General features: G+C 38.2%; 1 protein-coding gene across 3 annotated transcripts in view; it reads left to right on the top strand.

Moving 5' to 3' along the window:
- Positions 1–21,440, top strand: part of FRMPD4 (FERM and PDZ domain containing 4) — a gene marked incomplete at both ends in the record, with an annotated part of 393,220 nt that overhangs the window by 313,469 nt on the left and 58,311 nt on the right. For all 3 annotated transcript variants that reach the window (XM_084201307.1, XM_084201309.1, XM_084201308.1), the window contains 2 exons: positions 15,355–15,515; positions 17,620–17,722. In XM_084201307.1, the coding sequence (XP_084057433.1) occupies positions 15,355–15,515; positions 17,620–17,722 (264 nt within the window). The remainder of the gene's footprint in view (positions 1–15,354; positions 15,516–17,619; positions 17,723–21,440) is intronic.

The following is a 21,440-nucleotide window of genomic DNA, read 5'->3' as shown; positions in this document are numbered from 1 at the left end:
TCCTAGCTCCCAGTCAGTAAGATCTCAGCCCTAATTTGAAAAGACTCTGAGAGCTTGCTGCTAGAGCCAAGGACACCAAATCCCCGGCATATCAGACTTGCTGCTCAGGTTTGGAAAAAATTGTGCAATGTGAACTGAGACTTGAGTCTGAATGCAATGTGTGCCTTACCTAGGCCTTCAAATTGGCTAGAGCAGCTGCCTGCCTCATCATCCCCTGTGCAGCTGAATTCAAACAGTGGAGAGGTGCTCTGAGCTCATCAGCATGAGTTCATTCCTTACTGCAGGACCACTGTCCCTCTGATCCATGGCACAATGGAGGGGTGTGAAAGTTTGAATGGAGCAGGTGAGGGTGAGAGCAGCATGTTGGGTTTTTATTTGCTGTTTATGGACTTTGTTGATAGCATGAAGTAAGTCTTCTCTATAAATAGCTTGGGATAGAGGTAATTTTCTTTTCTGAAATCAGGTCATTTGTCCATGATTTCACTTTTTTGGCACAGAAACATATACTGCACTGCTTAGCATACTTGTACCAAAGCTGAGCTTTCAGAGGCTAGTACAAAATTAGGAAGGACAAAGTACTGCATCCAGCCTTGTTGCTTTCTGATCCAAGCACATAATGTACTTACAAAAGATTATTAGCATGCAACCCCCCCCCCCAAATACTACTTTTTTTAAAGAGTTCTATTGAATGTAGGACAGCACTTTACCATATTTAGTAAACAGTGTCCATGTTGCTTTGTGCCAGCAGCATCATTCACAGGATACAGTTTTACAAGATAAGCTTTATTAATGAATTAAGATTTATATGATAGATCTCCCTGCTTTGTACACCCATCTGCTTTGAAGTTTCTTCTGATCAATCATTAGCATATATATATACCTACTGAAGAATTCTCTTTTTTATCTTTTAGAGGACATGTCTTTCTGGCTAAAACCACAACCATTTCATTTCTCTAGTTTCAGTTTTTATAGTGCATTCTCCCATCCAATTTAATATTTATCAGTAGTAATAACTGACTGCCAGGGTATTTTCAACATTAATTCCGGGTGTCTGTGCAATGGAAAGTCCTGCATTCAGAATTACTAAGCAGACTATGCAGACAGACACTTTGGCTGTAACTTGTTTGCTCATTTATATACAGAAGAATGGAGATGAATAGCTAATTTTGCTGCAGAGAGTTGTCTGCTTTGAATCCCAAATGCTCCATATTTTATAACTCCAGGAGCCTGGTCAAACTATTGTAGCAGTCTTCCAACTGGCAAAAGGGATTAATTATTCCAAGCTTCTGGGGTTTTTTTTTTTTTTTTTTTTTTTTCCCTGCCCCTGCAACTTTCACTAAAAGAGAATCTGAATCATTATTTAGGGAGCAAATTAAATACTTCCAGTATGACTGATTTAAATTTCTCCTAAGGATTATACTGCAAGTGTAGTCTTGACTGAAAATCCATAAAGGAAAGCACATATAAAGGCAAAGGAAGACACACTGCAGCAGAGGATCTGGATATTTTCTGAAGATTTTTTTCCAGCCAGATTGTGCCATATTGCTTCAGTCTAAGGGATTGATTTGACCCTAACAGCACATAAATGCAGATTTATTCCCAGCTGTTCAATATGGAAGCTGCATTGCAGCCTCAAGTTTACAAGAGCCATGCAAAACTCAGTTGAAAATCCAGTCTTCTGTTTGCCCTTAGTTACAGCTACAAGGAGATCTAAGAGGAAGAGACAGGTTTTGTTCTTGTAGAAAACATTCAGTTCATGCTCATGTTTTATTTCATCTGGCAAAATGTACACAGCTTCAGGGTTGGATTAGTGATGGCTTTTCCTCCAAGGAGCTAAGCTCCACTATAGAAGATTTCCCAAGCAGCACAGTCACTGAAGCTGTGAGAAAGGAGGACACTGGTGGCCATACCCTGTGATCCCTACAAAGTGGCTTTTACTGGGCTTGTGTGCGCTGGAGTAATTACACCCCTTTAATATAGAAGCTGCTTTAGTCTCATCGCTGTGAATTAGCAGTGCCTCACCTAGATTTTACAGGGTAATGTCCTTTCAGTATGGCCAGAAGAACAGGGAATGCAGGCTGATGGAGTAGACTGAGTTTGATGGATGGTGAGCTGATAATGTTGCCAAGGCTTCCCAGTGTTTTTCTATTTCCCACAAAGTCTTTTCTGGTGCCTGGGCTGAATTTTACCTAGATGTTACTATAAGTCAGGCTGCCTGTGGATTCAGGAAGGAATGAAATATGGATTGATGTTTGAAAGCATCCTGGTAGGAAAAAACCAAGTTGGGTTTCTTTTTCAGTCTCTGGAAGGAAGCTGGAAGTAAGATATGGAAGTTATGGAGGCTTCTTGACAGTTTTCCTTGTAATTTTTTCCTGCACTGGTAATGTCACAGGTATAATATTGAATGTTCCCAGCAGTCCAGAGGTTTGACTGTGAATTTTGTGTTGACAGGGACTCTTTTCCCACATTATATACAATTAAGCAGAATAGAGAAGTTGCTGATGAATGGCTTCTCCTCTGATATCATCTCTACCAATTCCCCTTCCCATTTCTCCTTCTGCTTCATGGTTTAACTATGAAACAAGTCACCCTGGACTTGGTGTGCTCGTGTTCCTTGGGCTTTTTTCCTCTCCCATCTTCACTCTTAAAAGAATGTATATGTGGCCTGGTGTTCAGCTGGAATTTGGCTGCTGGGTTTTTTTTCCCCAAGATGGTGCTAGTGAGGATGGGATTCTTCTTTCATACCTGGGTATTCTAAATTGTTGCCACGCATCTAGCTATTTTCTAAAGAAAAAAACTTCAGGTTTATTTAAAAAGTGATTTAATTTTCCTATTCTTCTGTCTTAGGAGAGCAGAAGAAGAGAAGTTTCATTGAAGTGGTGTAACAGAAAGATTTATTGCTAAACATTTTATATTTTTTTCTGTAGCTGCAAGTTTTTTCCTGGTTTATTTGGGGTTTGTTTTCTTTAAAAAGCTTTATGTATTTGGATCAGGCTGTAACTGGAAGGAAGAAATACAGGACCTACAACTGGCAAAAGAGTAATCTGCATAACTCTACAGAATATGGATGCAGAACCTTCAATGAGACTTCTTCTAAACACATTATTTTGTTCCTACAATTTCATTTATAGCAAAACTATAATGGACAGACATAAGATGCCCTGAATTGCTCATGCTTTAGTTGATCTCATTCTTTACACAAAAGAAGATAAGTTACTGTGTTCTACAAGGATATGAATTTGATTTAAAATGTTAAAACTTTTCCAAATCTATTCCTTATGTTTATGAACATAAGTAGTGGAGTAGTGGAGTTTGACAGAACAGTGAGTAGGTTAATTATCCATTGCTGAAGAAGACTTGCTGTTTGCTCTTGCCAGATGTTTGAATTAATTTTTGAAAATAGTAGAGCTTTGCTTTGTTTTTATTCCAGTTGTTTTAAATCAATTGTGAGAATGTATGACTCATGTTTCAAAACAGAATTCAGAGAGTAATTTAATTTCCTGATATGACAGTTTTTTTCTGTCCTATCCTCACATCTGAATAATGTAGTTTTTGAAGTGAAACTGCTTGTCAGAAATGAGTAAAGCTTCTCTAAATAACCTTTCTGAGGTTCTGATTTGTGAAATAACAATTTGATTTGCATATGTTGCTATATTATTAAATTATGAAAATGTGTTCCATTTATAGACTAGACTCTGTGATTTGAAAATATAAATGTTGGTCTGTTGAGTAATTAATGATGGGAAGGGCTGTTTTGCTTTTGAGGAATTTGTGCTTCCTACATAGACTGGCTTCTTATTCTATTAAAAATTGGTCTACTAAATGTCCAGAAATGTATTTCCTAGTTTCACTTGTAGGCTGTGATGCGACCAAGATGTGCATAATTCCTGGATCTGTCAGCAAAAATATTGTATGTAGAAGAGAATCATAGAAGTTTGGAAAAAACCTCTAAGATCATAAAGTCCAACCATTAACCCAGCACTGCCAAGTTCACCACTAAACCATGTCCCCAGTTTTACACATCTTTTAAACACCCCTGGAGCTGATTCTCTGGGAAGCCTGTTCCAATCCTTGACAAACCTTTTGTTTAAGAAATTTTTCAAACATCCAATCTAATTTCTCTGACACCCCTTGATGCCATTTCCTCTTGCTCTTTCCTGTTACTGGGAAGAGACCAATCCCCAAGTCACTAAAACCTCCTCTCAGGTGGTTGTAGGGAGTGACAAGGTCAACTCTGAGTCTTCTCCAGACTAAACACTCCCAGGTTGCTCAGACACTCCTCATAAGGCTTGTGTTCCAAACCCTTGATGAGCTGCACTAACCTCTGAAGTCAGACACTTTGGTTTGGCTTGGCTTCACATTCCTTGGTGGAAATGTTCTTTACTTCTATGGCAGACATTTAAAAGCAAAGTTCAGTATGCTTTGTAGGACCCTAAAATGAGGCCACAGTATATTTTACAGAGAGTTGAAGTTTTACTGGTATAATTAGGCAGATGTTTCCCTCTTTTTTTTTTTTCTTCCCCTGTGCTGGGCCATGCAGTTTAAATTCTACCCTGTGTTTTACAGGCCACTGTGGTTTAATGATACTCTGTGAAAATTAAGGGGCTTTGGGCCAGGAAGTGTTATCTAACTAGAAAAACACTCTTTTATAGAATGCCCTATGTAGTGGAAGTAATTTATGTAGTAAATTGGGAACTTCATCACTGGACTGTTTCCTACAAAATTGATTTATCCTTATGGTATGGACTAAGCTTAATGGGGGATAGTATTGGTCTAAATTTAGCTACAGCTAGATGATCAGATCATGCAAGAATGATGTTTAAGTAAGTGTATAGTTCAGCACTTACTTTAGTTTTGTGGTGGCTTTGCTAAAAAAAAAACAAAACCAAAAACCTTGGTCTGAACCCCAGATCAGCCCAATCCTATGCAGACCTACACTTAGAAGATAAAATGATTTACATTTACTGCCAATGGCCCAGATCTATCCTTGTTCTTAAGTTTCAGAAGATAAGAAATTAATATATTTCAGAATGTTAGTTATGGCTTATTTTCTTCAAGTTTGGCCTGTTCTGTCAGTCTGACCTGTCTATGTACAAAAAAGAGACATGACAGTTTACAGGCTGAAAATGTGTACTACAGGTGTGCAGTATCAATGACCAAGATTTTGTTTTAGTTGTATTTGGGTTTTTTTGAAAGTCTAAGTCTTTAAAGTCATATTTTCATTGTTGTATTTAATGTCAGAATTGCACTAGTGTTGTTTTTCCTTAAAAAAAACCCCAGCAGTGCTTTATGTACTTTCTCAGTTAAGAAACCTTGAAGGCCTTTATTATGTTTTTTCATGAGATGGGGCTTTGCAGAGTTTATCAGCTTTAGATTTCAGAGGAGAGTGACATGTCTGTGGCTTAAACAGAAAGCAAACCATCTGTAGAATTGTTCTGAACTCTGAAGTGAAGATTGTCATAGTTTGGAATGAACTGCTTGCATTACTAAGAGCTTTCACTGTTTACAGAGAATTGGGACTTTTTGAGATAAACAGGGAGAGCTGATGTGCTGATCAGCCTGGCTGCAACTTCCATCATCATTTATTTTTTTGTGTCAAGGTTACTGTACATGACACTTTTGTTTGACCTTTTTCTTCACCTGTAAGTAAGGGGTTTCTATCTGAATAGGCTTCCCTGGAGCAACTGTCACTCCAGTTTAATTCCAATGCATCTTTTTGAAATGTTGTATATTACCTTATTTCTCCTTTACCTCTTGAGGACGCTTGCAGACAGTTACAAATTGAAGGAGGTAATGATTCTTATACATTGTTACCACACATAGTGCCTTTAATAATATTTATATAGATACTATCAAACACAATGGATTGAAAGCTGTGCAGATTCTTGCATAGGTAAGTAGGTAAATAGAAATTACTTGCAGGCTTTAGCAAAAGCTTCTTTGATATAATGAAGCTGCAGTATGATCTGCAGCACCCCTATTTCTAAGATATATGAAATATCCTGTGGTTACTAGAAGTATTCTCACTTAGAAAGATTACCTGCTTACTTTGAAATGAAAAAGTAAGTCCGGAAAAATAGTTCAGCCATTTCTGCTGAAGTATAGAGAATAATGTATTGGGAAAAAAATCCAAAGATCAAACACACCTGAATTTTTTCTCCTTTCAACAGCCTATGCTTAAGTTTTGCATGACAGCTCTATCTGGCAGCCTCACATCCCATCAGTGCAATCTGTCATTCTGGCTTATTTCAATTAAGTTCTCTTTTTCATTTTGCATTTGCTGAAGAGTCATAATGGCATGCTCCCAAATCAGCAGTCAAGAAGAGTAATCCTCTCTATTTGTATTTATTAAAAGAAAGGAGAAAGGAAGAGATGGTTTCTTTGTTTCCTCTCTGTCCTGAAGGCCTTCTCCAAAATTACAGAACTAGAAGATTTGCTTTGAAGACTAATCATGAAGTCTTTGGTACAGATCATGAAGGTTTAATTTCGGGACCTTTGGGAGTTGTTATGAAAATCTTTTAAATTCATTCTATTCCCCCCGGTTGCTTGCAGATCCCTTTCTGTCTGGTAGCTGGAGAATTAAAGGTTTTCCTTGCAGTCATTGTATCAGTGCAGGAGTTGGACGTCTTTATAAAAGTAACTTCCTAATCTTTCCTGTGCTGGAATTTCCAGTGAAGAGAATTCATAGCCAGCATAAGAAACTGGAGACAGCAGGTTGTGCTGATGTACAGACTCTCCTCCTTTTACCCTGAACTTGGACAAACTCAATGTTTCTAACTAGGTTGTTGTGTTGTCCTTTCCTGAAGTGAACATACAGAAGCAGGTGCAGTCTGCTTCTGAGTGCAGAGAGCTGTACTGACCAGAGTGATGTAAACTCAGGGTTTATATTCCTGAGTATTTAAATACTTGGTTGTTGATAAACTAAGCAGCTGCAGTATTGAGTACCCACTGTTTATCAACTAACCCATATGCTGGTATTTCACCTGTTTTAACACTGGCAGCTGATGTTCAGTTTTCCCTGAGAAAGGCTGCACTTTGCCCAAGAGGCAATTGGTGGAATGCTGGGTCGACATGGTGCTGTCAGAAGGGCTAGTTTTGGTTCAGGAGCCCTCCACTGTAACTGGAAAGGAAGGAAATGAGTAGATAATTCAGAGCCTTTTCTGTGACCTGCTCATCCATTTAGTTGCTGAAGGAATGAGGAAGATTAAGTTCAAAGGATTAACAAATGGGTTTTGCTTCTGCTGTAATTGCTTGTCCCCGTATGTTCATAACAGCACTGAGTTCCCAAGAGTACAGAACTGTCAAAGCAGGGGCTTCAGTGTTTTAGCTGTTTGTTCATGCCAAGCCCAGCTCTACCAGGGGGTTACAATGGGCACATTAAATCTGCATTCTGTCTTCTTACCCTGTCATCAGGTTACCCACACTTAGTATTTACAGTGAGTAACACGCAATTGTTGGAGCAAGCTTCCAGCATTGCACCAGATGAGATTTTTTTAGTTAGTAGCTTTCCTAATCTAATCAGCACCTTAAAAGCAATTTCCATGCTGCTTCTTCTCCCTTGTTCTTTTGATAACATTTCAGTTGGACAAATTGTCCATGTTGAGTTGGAGATGGCAGCTCCTTTTACCTGCTGGATGGGAAATGCTGGCAGCCCTTAGCACAGGTCTGTGCTGTTTGTTGCAGACTTGGGCCAGGCAGGGCTGACAGATTGCTCTTGATGGGGTTAGTGTGAAATCTCTAAAGCAGGATGAAAAGGAGTTGTTTGTTCTGTTTTCCAGAGGACACTTTCAGCCCAAATGGATTTATTGTGTATTTGCAGGTTGGGTTTTTTTCCCTTTCCTTTTCTATGTCTGTAGTTGCAACAGGGTTTATTGATGCATGTGCAGAGGATAATGAAAAGCTACATTTCAGATCATCCTTAAGGGCCTTAAAGTAGCTCACTGTCCTAAACAGAGCAGCCCAGATCAGTAGCTCAGATTACTGGCAAAGCCAGTAATTCTGATTTCTAGCAGAAGCATCTTGCACAGTTTCCTTCTTGAAGGAGCTGAGTCAGGCAAGTGGCCAAACATCCTGCCTCCCAGTGCTATACTACTGCCCTTGCTGCATATGAAAGAGTTGACCTGTGAAAAGGTTTCTTTCAGGAAGGAAATACCAGTGACTTTTTGGCATTGTAAATCTTTTTTCCAGGAAAAGGCAAGGACCAACTGGTGGTCAAACCAGCCAGTGCTAGCCATTTGCCATTTCTGCTGGCTTGCTCTCTCCTACATTTTGGATTACCCTGTGTCTGCACAGCTCCAGCCCAGGGCTTGCCCTGGAATTTCTTGTGGGAGGCAGTTCATCCATAGCTTCATCCATGCAGTCTTGTACATTACATATGAATATTTTGTGAGCTTCCTCTAACTGTGAAAACTGCTCAAGAATGGGCCCTGAATCTTTGTTCAATGACAGGCTTTGAAACCAAGAGTATTTCTGCTGAACCTGGTGTCATCCAGGTAGGAAAAGTTTGCTGGGACAGGAACTGAGTGCAGAAGTACCATTCAGCAGTGTGTAGGAGCATGATTGCATGTTAGGGGGGTGGGCTGTCCATGTGCATGACGTGCCACGTGTACATGGCTGCAGTTCAGACTTGGTTGTCATTGGCACACCCCTGTTGGCTGTGCATTTTGGGCAGTGAGTCAGACAGAGGCTGGCATCATGCTCAACTTCCAGGGGAGGCAATTCCAGCATTCAGGTGGTCCTTTCTCCACCAACTTTCACTGAGATGTTTCTGTGCAATTTCTGCTATTTGGCATGTGCCTGTAAAGTCCTGTCCCAACACAGAAGGCAGGAAATCCAACGTTCATCATGGACAGAGCCTTTGATATGTTTGTGGTTATCCTGAGAGAAGAATAATTTTAAAAGAGAATTTCTCTAGCAATCTGTAGATACAATACTCAAAGCAAGCAACTGCTAATTGGCAGTTGGGGCTTGAGGCTTATTTCCATGTCTTTGTGGGATTCAACTATAGAAGTTTGGTTTTGTTTTTTTTTTTCCCAATATATGACATTACTATATAGAATAAGGCAGAATGCAGAAGTATTCACATTTTACACATGTAATACTATGAGTCCTAATTGTCATTGTGAATTATATTTTCAGTGTGTTTTCCCCAGTGCCTGACTAAAGTTGAGCACAAATCTTTTTAGCCCTCTGAATTTGTATTCATGTCAGTTTTATTCAGTGCAATTTTGGTTCACTTTGCCTTGCTTTAGGTTGCAGAACATGCCCAACAGTGGAAGAGTGGATTTTGAATTTTTTTTACGTGTCAGATTTCCCTGTATCCAATTTTATCGAAAAAGCTGTCACCAGCTTCTTCTGAAACCAGCAAACCTTTTTCTTTCTAATTACATTTTTACCATATGTTCATCCAGATGGCATATGCCAAACATTTTCTAGGGTGTTATAAAATGACCTGACTTTGGAGGATTTAACTGTTGAAGAAGCTTAAAAAAAAAAAAAAATTGACACTGGGGCAAAAAAAAGTAGTCCTAGAAAGAAAGAAACAAAAGCATCTGATAAATAGCCCCAGTTGCATTTTGGGGCTGTGATACTGAATTCTCAGTATATACACCTGCATAAAAACCAGTGAAAATAGAGGGAATGTTTTCTTGAAGTGTTAAAAGTTGACTCCTTTTTTAACCACCAAAAATAAAATTTTTGTCTGTTGAACATGTCTAAAAAAATTCTAGAGCTTTGAGCGATTCTCTGGTTTCCTGCAAAATGGAGCAAAAAAGAGTTTGTCAAGGCACCAGATTCTCTGTAGGAGCAGCAGTTTTACTGAGCAATGTAATAACTACTTGTGCACTTTTTTCTTGAAATATTTTCAAGTAAAAGGCAGTTGATGCATGGTCTTGACACTTGTGTCCTAGTTCTTAATAATTCTTGGGGGATTTCTTCGAGAAAATAAATTAACTTGGGAGATACTGAGAGGTTTTAGGAAGAAAGGAAGGAAGGAAATTATTTTTCATATTTAGCTGCTAGTTAAGTTAAATTAACGAAGATTTTTTCATTTTCTGTAGGGTTTGCACATTTCTTCATCTCTATGACAGTTCTCTTTTAACTGTCATTATTTTGGTAGTCTTTCCAGATTATCAAGCAGGAAAACAGAGGATGCCCTCATGTTGTTATCAGTTTCCAAAAATCTGTCTCAAGTCTCAAGCCATTTTACATAGTGCTAATTTCTGAAGAACAGTGATTGAAGGAGAATTAAATCTACTTCCTTGTGTTGCTACAATAGCTTTTCCTACTCCCAGGAAATTTTGAGTGCAGAGCCCAAGACTCTGAGTATCATAGAGTTCATAGAGTATGAAGAGGTTATTTTGGGGCAGGATGGGAAGAGACTTGTGGCAGGGACTCAAATAATTGTAAATGAAAGTTTGTTCAGTGTCCTTAGCTTGCACAGATCTTGTTGAAAATCACAACTGCAATCAACAAAGCAGATCCTCCCCCTCCTCCAGATTAATGAGACAGGATTTTAACAGTGCTCAACAATTTGAAGTGGTTTTGTTATTTCTGAATTAAACCTTTGGTAAAAAGTCCTTATCTCCATCCTCCTTGCCCACTTCCACTGATCAGTCTGTGAGTGATTTGACATTTCCACAGCCTCTTCTCTGTTATTGACCAAGTTTACTCCTGCTGTGTCTCAAGTGAAAAAGAATCTATTTTGTAGGTAAATCAATCTGTACAGCAAAAATACTGAAACTATTTTAAAGCTAAGGATTAAACACCTCAAAATTGCAAGCTGGTGTTAACCTGTGAAGTAATTGAAACAAACTGTAATAGGGGAATATGAAATGAGACACCCAAAAGCATCATGTCTCCATCCTGTCCAAGTATGATGCAACAGCTGATTGATTATAGTTGCTTTAGTTTGTGGGTGTGCAGCTGTATTCAACTCAGTCTGCTTTTTCTGCTTTCTTTTTGGAAGTCTTTGCAGAATGGAGCTAAAGTTGTTCTGGTGCCTTTGTTACTTATTTCTAAAATAAGTAAATCGTTCTAAAATGGTTCTAAAAACTATGGTATGAACCCCACAATCCGAACCAGGATTGCAGGGTTCACACCATAGTTTTCAGCTTCTTAGAAGAGTTAGAGCTCTAAGCGTTTTTCTGTGGAAACGAAAACTAATTTTTTGTCAAAGAAAACTGACATGTCAGGGAATGACATATCAAAATGCAAAGGCTAAAAACCATTGTACTCAGAAACTTTGCTTTTAATTACTATTAAGCATTATTAAATCAAGCTCTCGATCGCAGTCTTTGTTTATATATTTCTTGGATTATTCAGCCTCTAATTTAAATAAGGACAATGCTGGGAAGGTTTCCATGGAAAATGTTACCAAGTTAATAATTTTGAAGCTAATTATTTGAAGATTCAAAGTGTCAGTCTTAAACCACACCTCTGACTAAGCCAAGCATGAATTTGGATATGTGAATGTTAAGTTAGGCTCCTCATAATGTCATGGGCATCTGAACTGTGTTTGCAGGTGCTAGCTGCCGTGATGCAGATGATCAGTGCTCCCCAGGGTGTTTTTCTTTCCTAATTTTCTTCCTCCTTTGCTCACTGTAGGCCCCTTTGTGGGCAAGGGTGCACATGAATTTTATGCCACCCTGCAATGTCTCTATTCTGCTCTGTGTGTTGGTGCATGCTCGCTCAGCTGCCTTCTCTCCCATTTCCCCCTGTTAGCTTCTATATTGACTAGAGCAGTTGCCACAGAGAGTTTTGAGAGTAAGTGCTTATGATTGCACTTCTGCTATGATTTTCCATAGCTGGTAGTTTATCTCTCAGAAGAGTCTGGTATATAAAATCTCTGTTCAAGAAATTCTCTAAGAATCATTCTCCTTCATATGGCAGCAGTCTCCCACTGCTGACAACATTAGTGCATCAGAGAAGATGGCCTTTTGTAAAGCAGGGACTAATCTCAGCTGTTGAAAATGGAGAAAATAAGTGTCTCTCTGAAAAGGCAATCTAAGGACAGCTTGAGTTTGTGTACATGGAAAGAACAGTTCATATTTAAAATCTCAGGCTTTTTCTTTTTCTCCCATTTTTCCTTGCAACAAGTAAATCTTTAGCTATGATGTAAGAACTGCATCTAAATGTATAGAAATACATTTTTTTAAGGTGTTTGAAGCAAATAGCAAGTTTGTAGTATTGCAGTTATTCTTCTAAGATCTTGCACAGTGTAAGGGACGTTCTAGGTAGGATTCTCCAAAGTGGCTTTTTTGAGTCCAAATTTATTAGATTCTGGTTTAGAACTCATAGCATAGTTATTCTGCAGAAGTTAATATTTTTCATAGCTGAGATGGAGATCAAATACCTCCAATTAATGCAAAATTCAAATTAGTCTTGAACTGTGGTATCACAACTGGCATCTCAATAATGAACTAACCACAGGAGGAAGCAGATTTGTCAATGTACCATCACAAAAAGCTTTGAGCATTCATCTGATCTCTTCTGGGATCATATTTATACATCTTTGCTACTCTCTTGAAGTACACCCCCAACGTACTGAATGGCACAAGAATATCTGATGCAGCAAGCTGTGGAAGCGTGAGCTGCAGTCTTTTTAGCTGATGTATTCCAAGGTGGATAACCTTAAAAATCAATAGTTTCTGCTGTGCCTCTCAGAATCATGATGGACTGCTCCTCGCTGATCCTCTTGCTTAGGCTTTGAATAACTGATGCTGTGCTGCTGCAGATCCTCAGCACCAGCCAAGGCAAGGGCTGGAGCATCCAGGAGCAGGGCTGCTCTCTTAAGCAAATCTCTGTCTGCTCTTAGAATTTGTTACGTGGAGCACTGCTGTTTGTTGTTTTTCGTTTTTAAAACAGATTGCAAAATTGTTAGAAGACAGAGTAAATACAATGTAGTAGTACAATGAAAGTAGTTTTCAAAGGCTCTACCAGTATTTTCACATTACTTGTAAATATGGTATTTTCTCTTTAGGACAGAAGGCACTTTCTCTTTGGACTTGTAGTGCCCCAAAAATGGAAACAGCTATTAGGAAAAAATTATTAAATAGATTATCTTAACTTTGTGGAAAGTTAACTTTGTGGAGCTGTCATCAAAGAGAGGTAAAAAATGCAGAGTTTTGTCTTCTCTACCGAAACAAAGTTCTCAAGTTGAAATAGACAGTTTTTTAGATACCAGTGACACCTCAGAAACTATCCCATTAGAAAGAAAAAATGTTTGAATATCTAGAAGCAAAACCACAAACAGGAATTTATGTAGAGGAGGTGCCTGGGAGGTCTTGAAGATAGATATCTTAAAGGGTCTGCATGTAATTCTCTGGGCTTTCTAACAGTTCATTGGAAAAAGAAAAAGAATGTTATCTAAAATAAACTGACAAAAGCTGGAGGAACAGGAGGAGGAAGATAATGAAATATCAGATGTGAAGCTCTAGCTGGTAAAAAACAAGTACTTTCTTCACTGACCTCACCTTATGCATATGTTGAGAGCACAGAGATATTCTCTTGCTCTCTTATTTTTGTAAGGAAGTAGCTTTTGCTGCCTCTGATCATATGCATAAAAAGACAGCATGTTACTCTTAGGCAGACAGAATCTAGTCATACGGATAGAAAGCTTCTTTGAAGAAAAGCCCTAGAAAAATCCAGTAACAGAAATAGACTCCCACTGAGAGTTTACTGAGATTTTGCTGCTCTGTGTATCAGTAATGAAGCAGACCATGGAGAGAAAGTAAATTGATGTCATGCCCAAGATGTATGTGTTGGGGAAAGATCAGAGAAGTTTTTGCGTGTCATTGATGCTGAAAACAGATCTCTGAATGATACCTTTCTCATTATGGACTGCCAGTTTGGAGTTCTTCAAGATGCTGTAATCACAGACAGAAAAGGGACAGGTGGTGAGAGCAACAATGCTCTTAACTCTCATGTTATAAGATGTTATATGTAAAATTATCAAAGATATGTAAAAATTACTTGACTTTGATATTGTTAATTACTTATGAGAACACCAATGGATGATACTGCCTAGTGCTGTAGGGATATCTGCCTCTCTGATGTGCATTTCAGAGTTCTTAGGCTGGGCACATGGTTGTTACCTATCTCAGAGCCTGTGCCCTCTCTGCAGGATGGGCTGGGACTTGGCTTCCTCTGTTTGTCTATTGCATTTATTTACCATGAGCTTGGGTCAGTTCAGCATTTGCAGACTTACAGTCTCTTGAAAGTAAGAAAAGAGTTAACTCTTGGTCAGGCAACTAAAACAAATATTATCTGAGGTCTCTCAGGACTACAATAAGATGATGCCATGAGCTGAAATCTTTGTACTGTGCTGACCAGTTATTGCTTGTTGCCTGCAGTGGTAGTTTGGTTTCCTGAAGCATGTGAGTTCAATGGATGGTGTTTGGGGTATGACACTGGAGTGGTCTGTTTGTCTGTCTGACTGGCACTGGGAATTGGTAGCTGTGATTCAGTGTGGACTCCAGACATTGGGTAGAAATTAATTGCAAACTATGTTTTGGTTCTGACTGTATACAGCATCAGCATCGTTTCAGTGTTTATTAATGTTAATTTAAAAACTTTATGCTTTTAAGCTGTTACCTATTTCATGGATATGGGATGTTGGATAGCTTTCATCCTTTATATTTTCTGCTTGAAAACTCAAGATTATTCCCTCCAGCCACGAGAATTTTTTCTTCTAGGTACAATAAATAGGCTTTGTCATAATATGTATAAGAAAGCAAAGTATTTTAGTAATTCCACATAAATATATTTTCTTGATTTTTTTTTGTTTGCTTGTTTGTGCCCTAGAACATTTTAAAGTGATTTCGGATAGTTTATCCAAATAGCAAATACTGAGCTGTTATGGATGCCTTAGGAAGGGATAGGATTCAGCTCAGAAACTTGCTTAACATGTTAGATCCCAAAATTAAAACGTGTGTCCTCTTTTTAAAAAGTCTGACAGACTCTAGTTGTTGAATTTTATGTCATGAGTAGGTCACTACTATTATTTTTCCCTTCCAAAAATTGAAGGATGAAAAATTCAAGTGCAGATGACAAAGGCTTTATTATCGGGTTGTTTTTCTTTCATATATGGGATATGATTAAATGTGTGCTGTCAAAAAGAGGCCTCTTTAAAGCCTGATACTATTGATTACTATTTGAGACCTGCCAGCAGCATTATTACTTCATGCATAAGAAAATCTAATAGAAAATTATTAAGTTGATGCTTTAGTTCCTCTAGTGAGAACGTTTCAGATATTCATCTCATATCGTTGCATAAATTGCTCGGCTCAAGTAGATACCACAAAATCATGTTTTAATGATTTTTTTCCTTTTTCCATCTTTTATTTTTTTTCACAGTCACATGACACAATCAGCCACATTTGAAGACCCTCGAATAGAGAGCTGCCAAATAACCCCTCCAACCCCTCGGAAAGTGGAAATGAGGAGGGATCCTGTGCTAGGATTTGGGTTTGTGGCTGGTAGTGAAAAGCCAGTTGTTGTACGCTCAGTAACACCAGGTATGTTTTCCCCACCTCACCCCAGAAGAAAACTTTGATTTAGGCCACTAAGATGAAATGTAGCTACAAATTTGAGAACTGTTGAAATATTCAGGCAGGCAAAGTAATCACAAATACTAGATATGATTTTTAGCCTTGTCTTACCCAGTGGTTTCCTTCCTCACACTCATTTTTGAACATTACATAAATGTGTTGGCAAAAAGCCAGTTTGGAGTTATTGCTCAGAGCCATTACTATTATTTGCCTGAAAAAAGTTAACCCATTTCATTCAAGGAAAGAAGGTCTTCTCCCTGGTATCTTTATATGGGTTTGCTGTCACCTTCATTACCATTGAATCAGCATTTTCAAGAGGTATGTTGAGTTCTGAGATTAAAACTTGCATATGTTTCATTCTCACCATCACCTTCCCAAAGAAAGCTAGGTTATTAAAAAAAATATCTCTTTCTGAAAAAGAGGATACTATTGCTGGCTTTTTTTCTTTTTAATGAATGCATCTGTATAACTATATGGTTAAAAGCCAGGTTGAAAGATATGCCCAAACACCTTACCTGCAGTGAAAATTAGTGAGGTGTGTGATCTTTTTGAAGTTATAAGAGACCAGACCTGGGATAATCTGTTTCCCAAATTGCATGCGCCTGCTCTCTATGCTTAAAAGTGCAGTTGTTATGTAAAATTGCAACCAAGGGCAGGGATTTGACTTTGCTCCTGTTCGATATGTTCTCCAGAACCCCCACAGAGAGCAGAGGAGAGGCAAAATTGACTCTGTGAAGTTCTGATGTCATTTACCAACGTGTGTGCATTGATTACATTTGTATTGCTTTCACATGAAGTGAGCAGTGTAACTAATATTTGAACCAGATCCAGACAACTCATTTCTCTCAATGTGGCATTATTAATGTAGTTTCATGTAAAAATTTGGAAAATGTGTTTACTATGTTCTGTTTCAAGTGAATAGGAGGAAATATGAGCTCAGGACGACATTTTCCTACATGGATTTGTATCCATTTATGTGGGATATGGAAGTAGAGTAAAGTTTTCAAAGCAAAAAGAGGAAAGAATCAGCATTAGCTCAGTTTTTGAATGAATCGGTTTCGATGCTGAAACATTTCCTTTCAAGACTGTATCTTTATAGTGGTAATATTATTCAGTTTTTTATGTATCATCATTGCAGAGTGTAAAGACAAAGACTATAGAGGATATATCTCTACACTAGGAACTGTGATGTCACATCAACTTCTGGGCATGTAAATGTGCTGAGAAAAAAAGTTATATGTGCATTTTATAAAATACAATGCACTAAATGTGCATTTCAGCAGTGCCAGAATCCAAACCACATAGACATACACACGACTGATTCTCTATTCAGACTAATGCTGCATATTCATGTCTAACTGAAAGTGGCGATGCTTTTGGATGTACCTGTGCTCATCAAATGATAGGAATCCAGCAGAAAAGAGATTCAAGAAGCTGGGATATAAAAACCTTCTGTCTACAATTGAAGAAAACAGGTTTGTTTTGCCTAGAACAGAAAAGTCATAGGAGAGACCTGTGAATGACATTCAAGTATGTAAGTGATGTTTCATAGGAAAGAGGAATAACATCTTCTCTGGTCTTACTTTGCCTGGGACAGGAAACAATGCATTGCAACCAGGATGATCTGGTATATTGACCATGGGAAAAGACTTCCTGTTCTTAACAGTAGATAAACAGGATCATTTGTTCACAAGAAAAGAAATCCTTCTCAGGGTGGTCTGATATTACAAAATATCAGACAAACATTGATCAAGGATGATTAAAATATGGTTGATCACACCTTAATGGGTGCATCAGTCCATGGCTTATGGGTCCTTTTGGCCCTTCAGAAAACTGAACCCTTAGTTTAGGTGGTTACATACAGGGAACTTAAGTAGAAGCTTCTAAACCACTAGCTTGCAAGATTTTCCTGGTGAGGGAGTACTAGTAACATCAGAAATAGTGTTAGTGTAAAAATGTCATTAGTTGAAGAAAAACCACACTTGTAGTATATGAACAACAGTGTGTCCGTGCATTTACAATGGTCTGCTAACCTGTGCTCTTTTTTCTTTCTTTCTTCATTTATCTGCAGGCGGCCCCTCTGAAGGAAAGCTTATACCAGGGGATCAGATCATAATGATTAATGATGAGCCAGTCAGTACTGCTCCAAGGGAGAGAGTCATCGACCTTGTCAGGTAGTGGATGTCCTGTCACTTAAACTACAAACCCAGTGACTTATTGCCTTGTGCAGTCATTCAGTAGTACAGCAAGTCTTGCCTTCCCATGGCTGAGAAAAGAGAAAATAATTTTGCTTTAGTTATAATGAAGAATGATGAATTATTGTAGTATTGAAATGAAATGTTCTCTTAAAATGTCATCTGGGTAGCTGAAAAAGTATAAAACCATCCAGGAGTACCTCCAAAGTATTTGGGTATCAAAAGAGGAATAGTATTTTCCTGGTACTAATTTTTTTGGTATGGATTGTTGAAAAGATGATTCCTGAAGCATGGAAGCTCCACTCACTGTTGCTTTACGGTTCATTTTTCACATGAAGATAGTTAAGTCAGGTTTTTCTTATGTGAAGAATAAAGAAAATGTGGTAGGATGATTTTTGGGAGTGAATGAAGGCATGTAAATATGTATAGAAGCTCAAAAACTGTTTAGGTGGAATGCAGGTAGGTGAGTTTGTGTGAAAGAAGCAGGCAGGAAAGAGAGAAGGCGGCAGGAAACTAGACCAAAAAAAAGTGGCTGGGGATAATACAAGAGAGGAGAAATGTCAGTATTTGTAATGGGCTGTAGAAGGAAAGGAAGAACAGTGACTGATAAATACTAAGGGTATAGAAAAAGATGTATTGAGATTCATATAATAAATTTTGCTTTTGGAGTAACAAGAAATGTTAGTGCATTGCACAGAAAAATGGCAAGTAACTAAAAAAATAAACTTAAGAATTAATAACCTAAATTCCAGTAGCCTGGTTGCTGTACATCAGTTTTGTTTCTGTATTCTTCCCATTGGTGTAAACTCTGAATTGGTGGGTCTTGTTGATTCTGGGAGATGCTCAGGTTTTATTGGTACAGGTACCTCTTCTCAAAACTTACAGCTATCAGTGTTTTCACTGCTACCTGTGTAATTTTGCTAAGTCACATTTGTTTACAGAAATTTGGCCAGGAAATGCCACAGCAGTTGTACTCCTCCTGCAAACAGCTGCTTGTTTGCTGGGGATTTAGCTGAAAGAAATCTTCCAAAGATGGTGCAGAAATAGTATAAAAATGCCAGAAATGGTATAAAAATGCCAGCCTTCATCTGTGTTAGGTGGGATTAAACTATATTTTGAGATTTTCTTCAAGAAGGTGTTAACCTGCAAGTCAACTAACAAACAAAACTTGCTAAGAGCTTCTTGTGATGAGTAGACTCCTTAAACTGAAAGAACAGTCCTGCTCCTAATAAAGTTCTGTCTTGTGCTCTGTGTTGACTACTGGTATAAACCTCAAAAATGGTCTTATACTAATTTCTGAGGTCTTTGTTTCTCAATAAAGCAGTAATATTGTCTTCTATATTCTTTCCCTGATTCTTTGATATTAAGCAAAGTTAGGTTCTCTTTCTCATTTTCTGCTTCTAGCAATATGTTGTAATAACAGCAAGGAAAACAGACTGATTAGACCTGAGACAAACTGAATTTATTGTATAGTTGATTCTCTGTCTGCCTTCAAATGAGAAACTCAATTAGAATGTCACCCTTCCCAATTACATTGACTACATAAGTAATGTCAAATTAAGTGTTGTTTCATTCCAGGGAAAGCTTTAGGTGATGCTTTTCTTACACTGTAATTCTACCTCTGCTCTCAAAACCTGTCTGCTGTTGGGATTTTGACAGAGACTCATTCTTAGATGAAATTTGGAGTGAAATATATTGGGGTTGTATGTTACAGCATTTGAAAATAAGAGCTTTCTTTTCATGCCAGTGGGCATGCCTGGAATGACAAGACACTGTCAATGTGCAGTCCTGACACCACAGCATTAGCAATTCTTTACACCAATGAAATAGTGAATCTCTTCTGTATAATTGAAGGTTTTCATATGGACTAGATACATCTGCAACTTTTCAATGCACCTGCATTTTTCAATGTGCATGGGAATTTTAAAATCTTGTTTTCCTGCAGGTAGCAGCATCTCAGTGGTCAGCAGTGAGGGTGTTTTAAATGCATGGGTTACACAATGGGCATAATCACAAAAGCATAGAACTGAGAGGAGATTTCTGGAGGTCATTCAGTCTAACCTCTTGCTCCAGGCCAGGTAGTGTCAAAGTTAGATGTGGCTGTTCAGCACTTGCCTAATCAAGTCTTTCATATCTCCAAATACAGCGATTTCACAATCACACTGGGTAGGTGTTTCTGTTCCTAACCAGTGGCCTTTCAAAAAAATATGAGCCAACTTCTTTATCAGCTTTAGACCATCTATGTCTATGGACTCATGAGTGTCACTCTTACCTAAGCAATCCTTAATTCAGCCTTTGTCTGCGTCCATTTCCTAAATTCTGTCACTGAGCTCAGGGACCAGGGTAGCAAACCTTGCCACTAAAGGCCAAAGCAAAGAAAGTATCAAACTTCTGAGGTTGTTCAGTATCCTTCATCAGGTTACCCACTCAATTCAGCAGTAAGTTTGTAAGTCCCTTGGCTTTCACTGCTATTGTGGTTGTAGAGACCCTTCTTGTTATCCTTCATCCATCCTGGTTAAGTTTCAGCGCTAACTGAGCTTTGCAAACCCCATCCCTGCCTGGCCAGGTACAGCTTCTCTGTTTCTCCTGGGTAACCTGTCTCCACTTCCACGTCTGATCTCTTTCTATTTTGCACTGGTCTTGTTGAGTCTTTCCCTGTGGAGCCACACTGGTGTCCTGCTCTGGCTGCCTGCTTCCTTGCACATTGGAATGGACCATTCTGGCACCTGGAGGAGGCTCTCTGTGAAGATCACCTAGCTCTTCTGGGCTCTGGCCTTTCAGAGCTGCATCCCAAAAGACCCTGCTTGCTAGTGCCCTGAACAAGCTGCACTCTGATTTTAGACTGAACTCCTCTTCCTCTTTTTCTTCAGGTTCTTCAACTGTACTCTCTTGTGGTCCCTGCAGCACATTAATGAGGAATTGATATTCCAACACTATTTTTTGTCTGTGATCTCTTGCTGATTAGCTATAACCAGGTATATTTTATATTCTTGTGAAATTCAGTGGCTGGTTTTATGCAGCTTTCCCTCAAAGCTTTTTGTAAAGTCAACAAACAGATTGTCATTATAACTGCAGAGAGTGTGGGAAAAAATCTACTTTCAAAATGCTGATATAAAGATCATAGCATGTCAAATAGAAAAACAACCAAATTGCATAAGAAAAGAAAAAGGCAGATTTCACAATCAGGTGAGCATCAAACTTCACCAGGATTAGGAAAGCCCAAAACTTCCAAACAAAATACACATAAATGTTAGATGTTAAGTCAGCCTTGAATGTTAGAGTTTTAAATGAAACACAATATTTAATTGTTTTCCAGGGAAAGATTGCCAGAAAATTAACTTATGAAAAGTTATGAGCTTGAAGGAAAAGAAAATGGAAGAGGCAATTTCTGCTTTCTTAAAAAAAGTCTATCAAAAAAAAAAAAATTTCAAAACATCCACCAAAAAGGGTAACTGAAAAACTTCAGTTAAATCTCTTCTTTTTTTAAGAAAAACATATCCCTAATCAATAAATTAGCTTTATTTATAAATTCCCCACAAAATAAATCACAGGAATTTCTTTTAGATAGTTTTTTTATCTTCAGCCCTTTTCCTATAAGCTCCAAATTTATTTTCTAACTGTTACTCCTACAGGATTAGAAATAGATAGACTGGTTTTTCAATAAAGTCTCTTTTGCATAATGATTTTACTACAGGAA

The sequence above is a fragment of the Fringilla coelebs genome (genome assembly GCF_963513975.1).
Source record: "Fringilla coelebs genome assembly, chromosome: 2".
In the NCBI taxonomy this organism is placed as follows: domain Eukaryota; kingdom Metazoa; phylum Chordata; class Aves; order Passeriformes; family Fringillidae; genus Fringilla; species Fringilla coelebs.
Note: the sequence above shows the minus strand (reverse complement) of the source record. Positions and strands in the feature narration are given on the sequence as shown.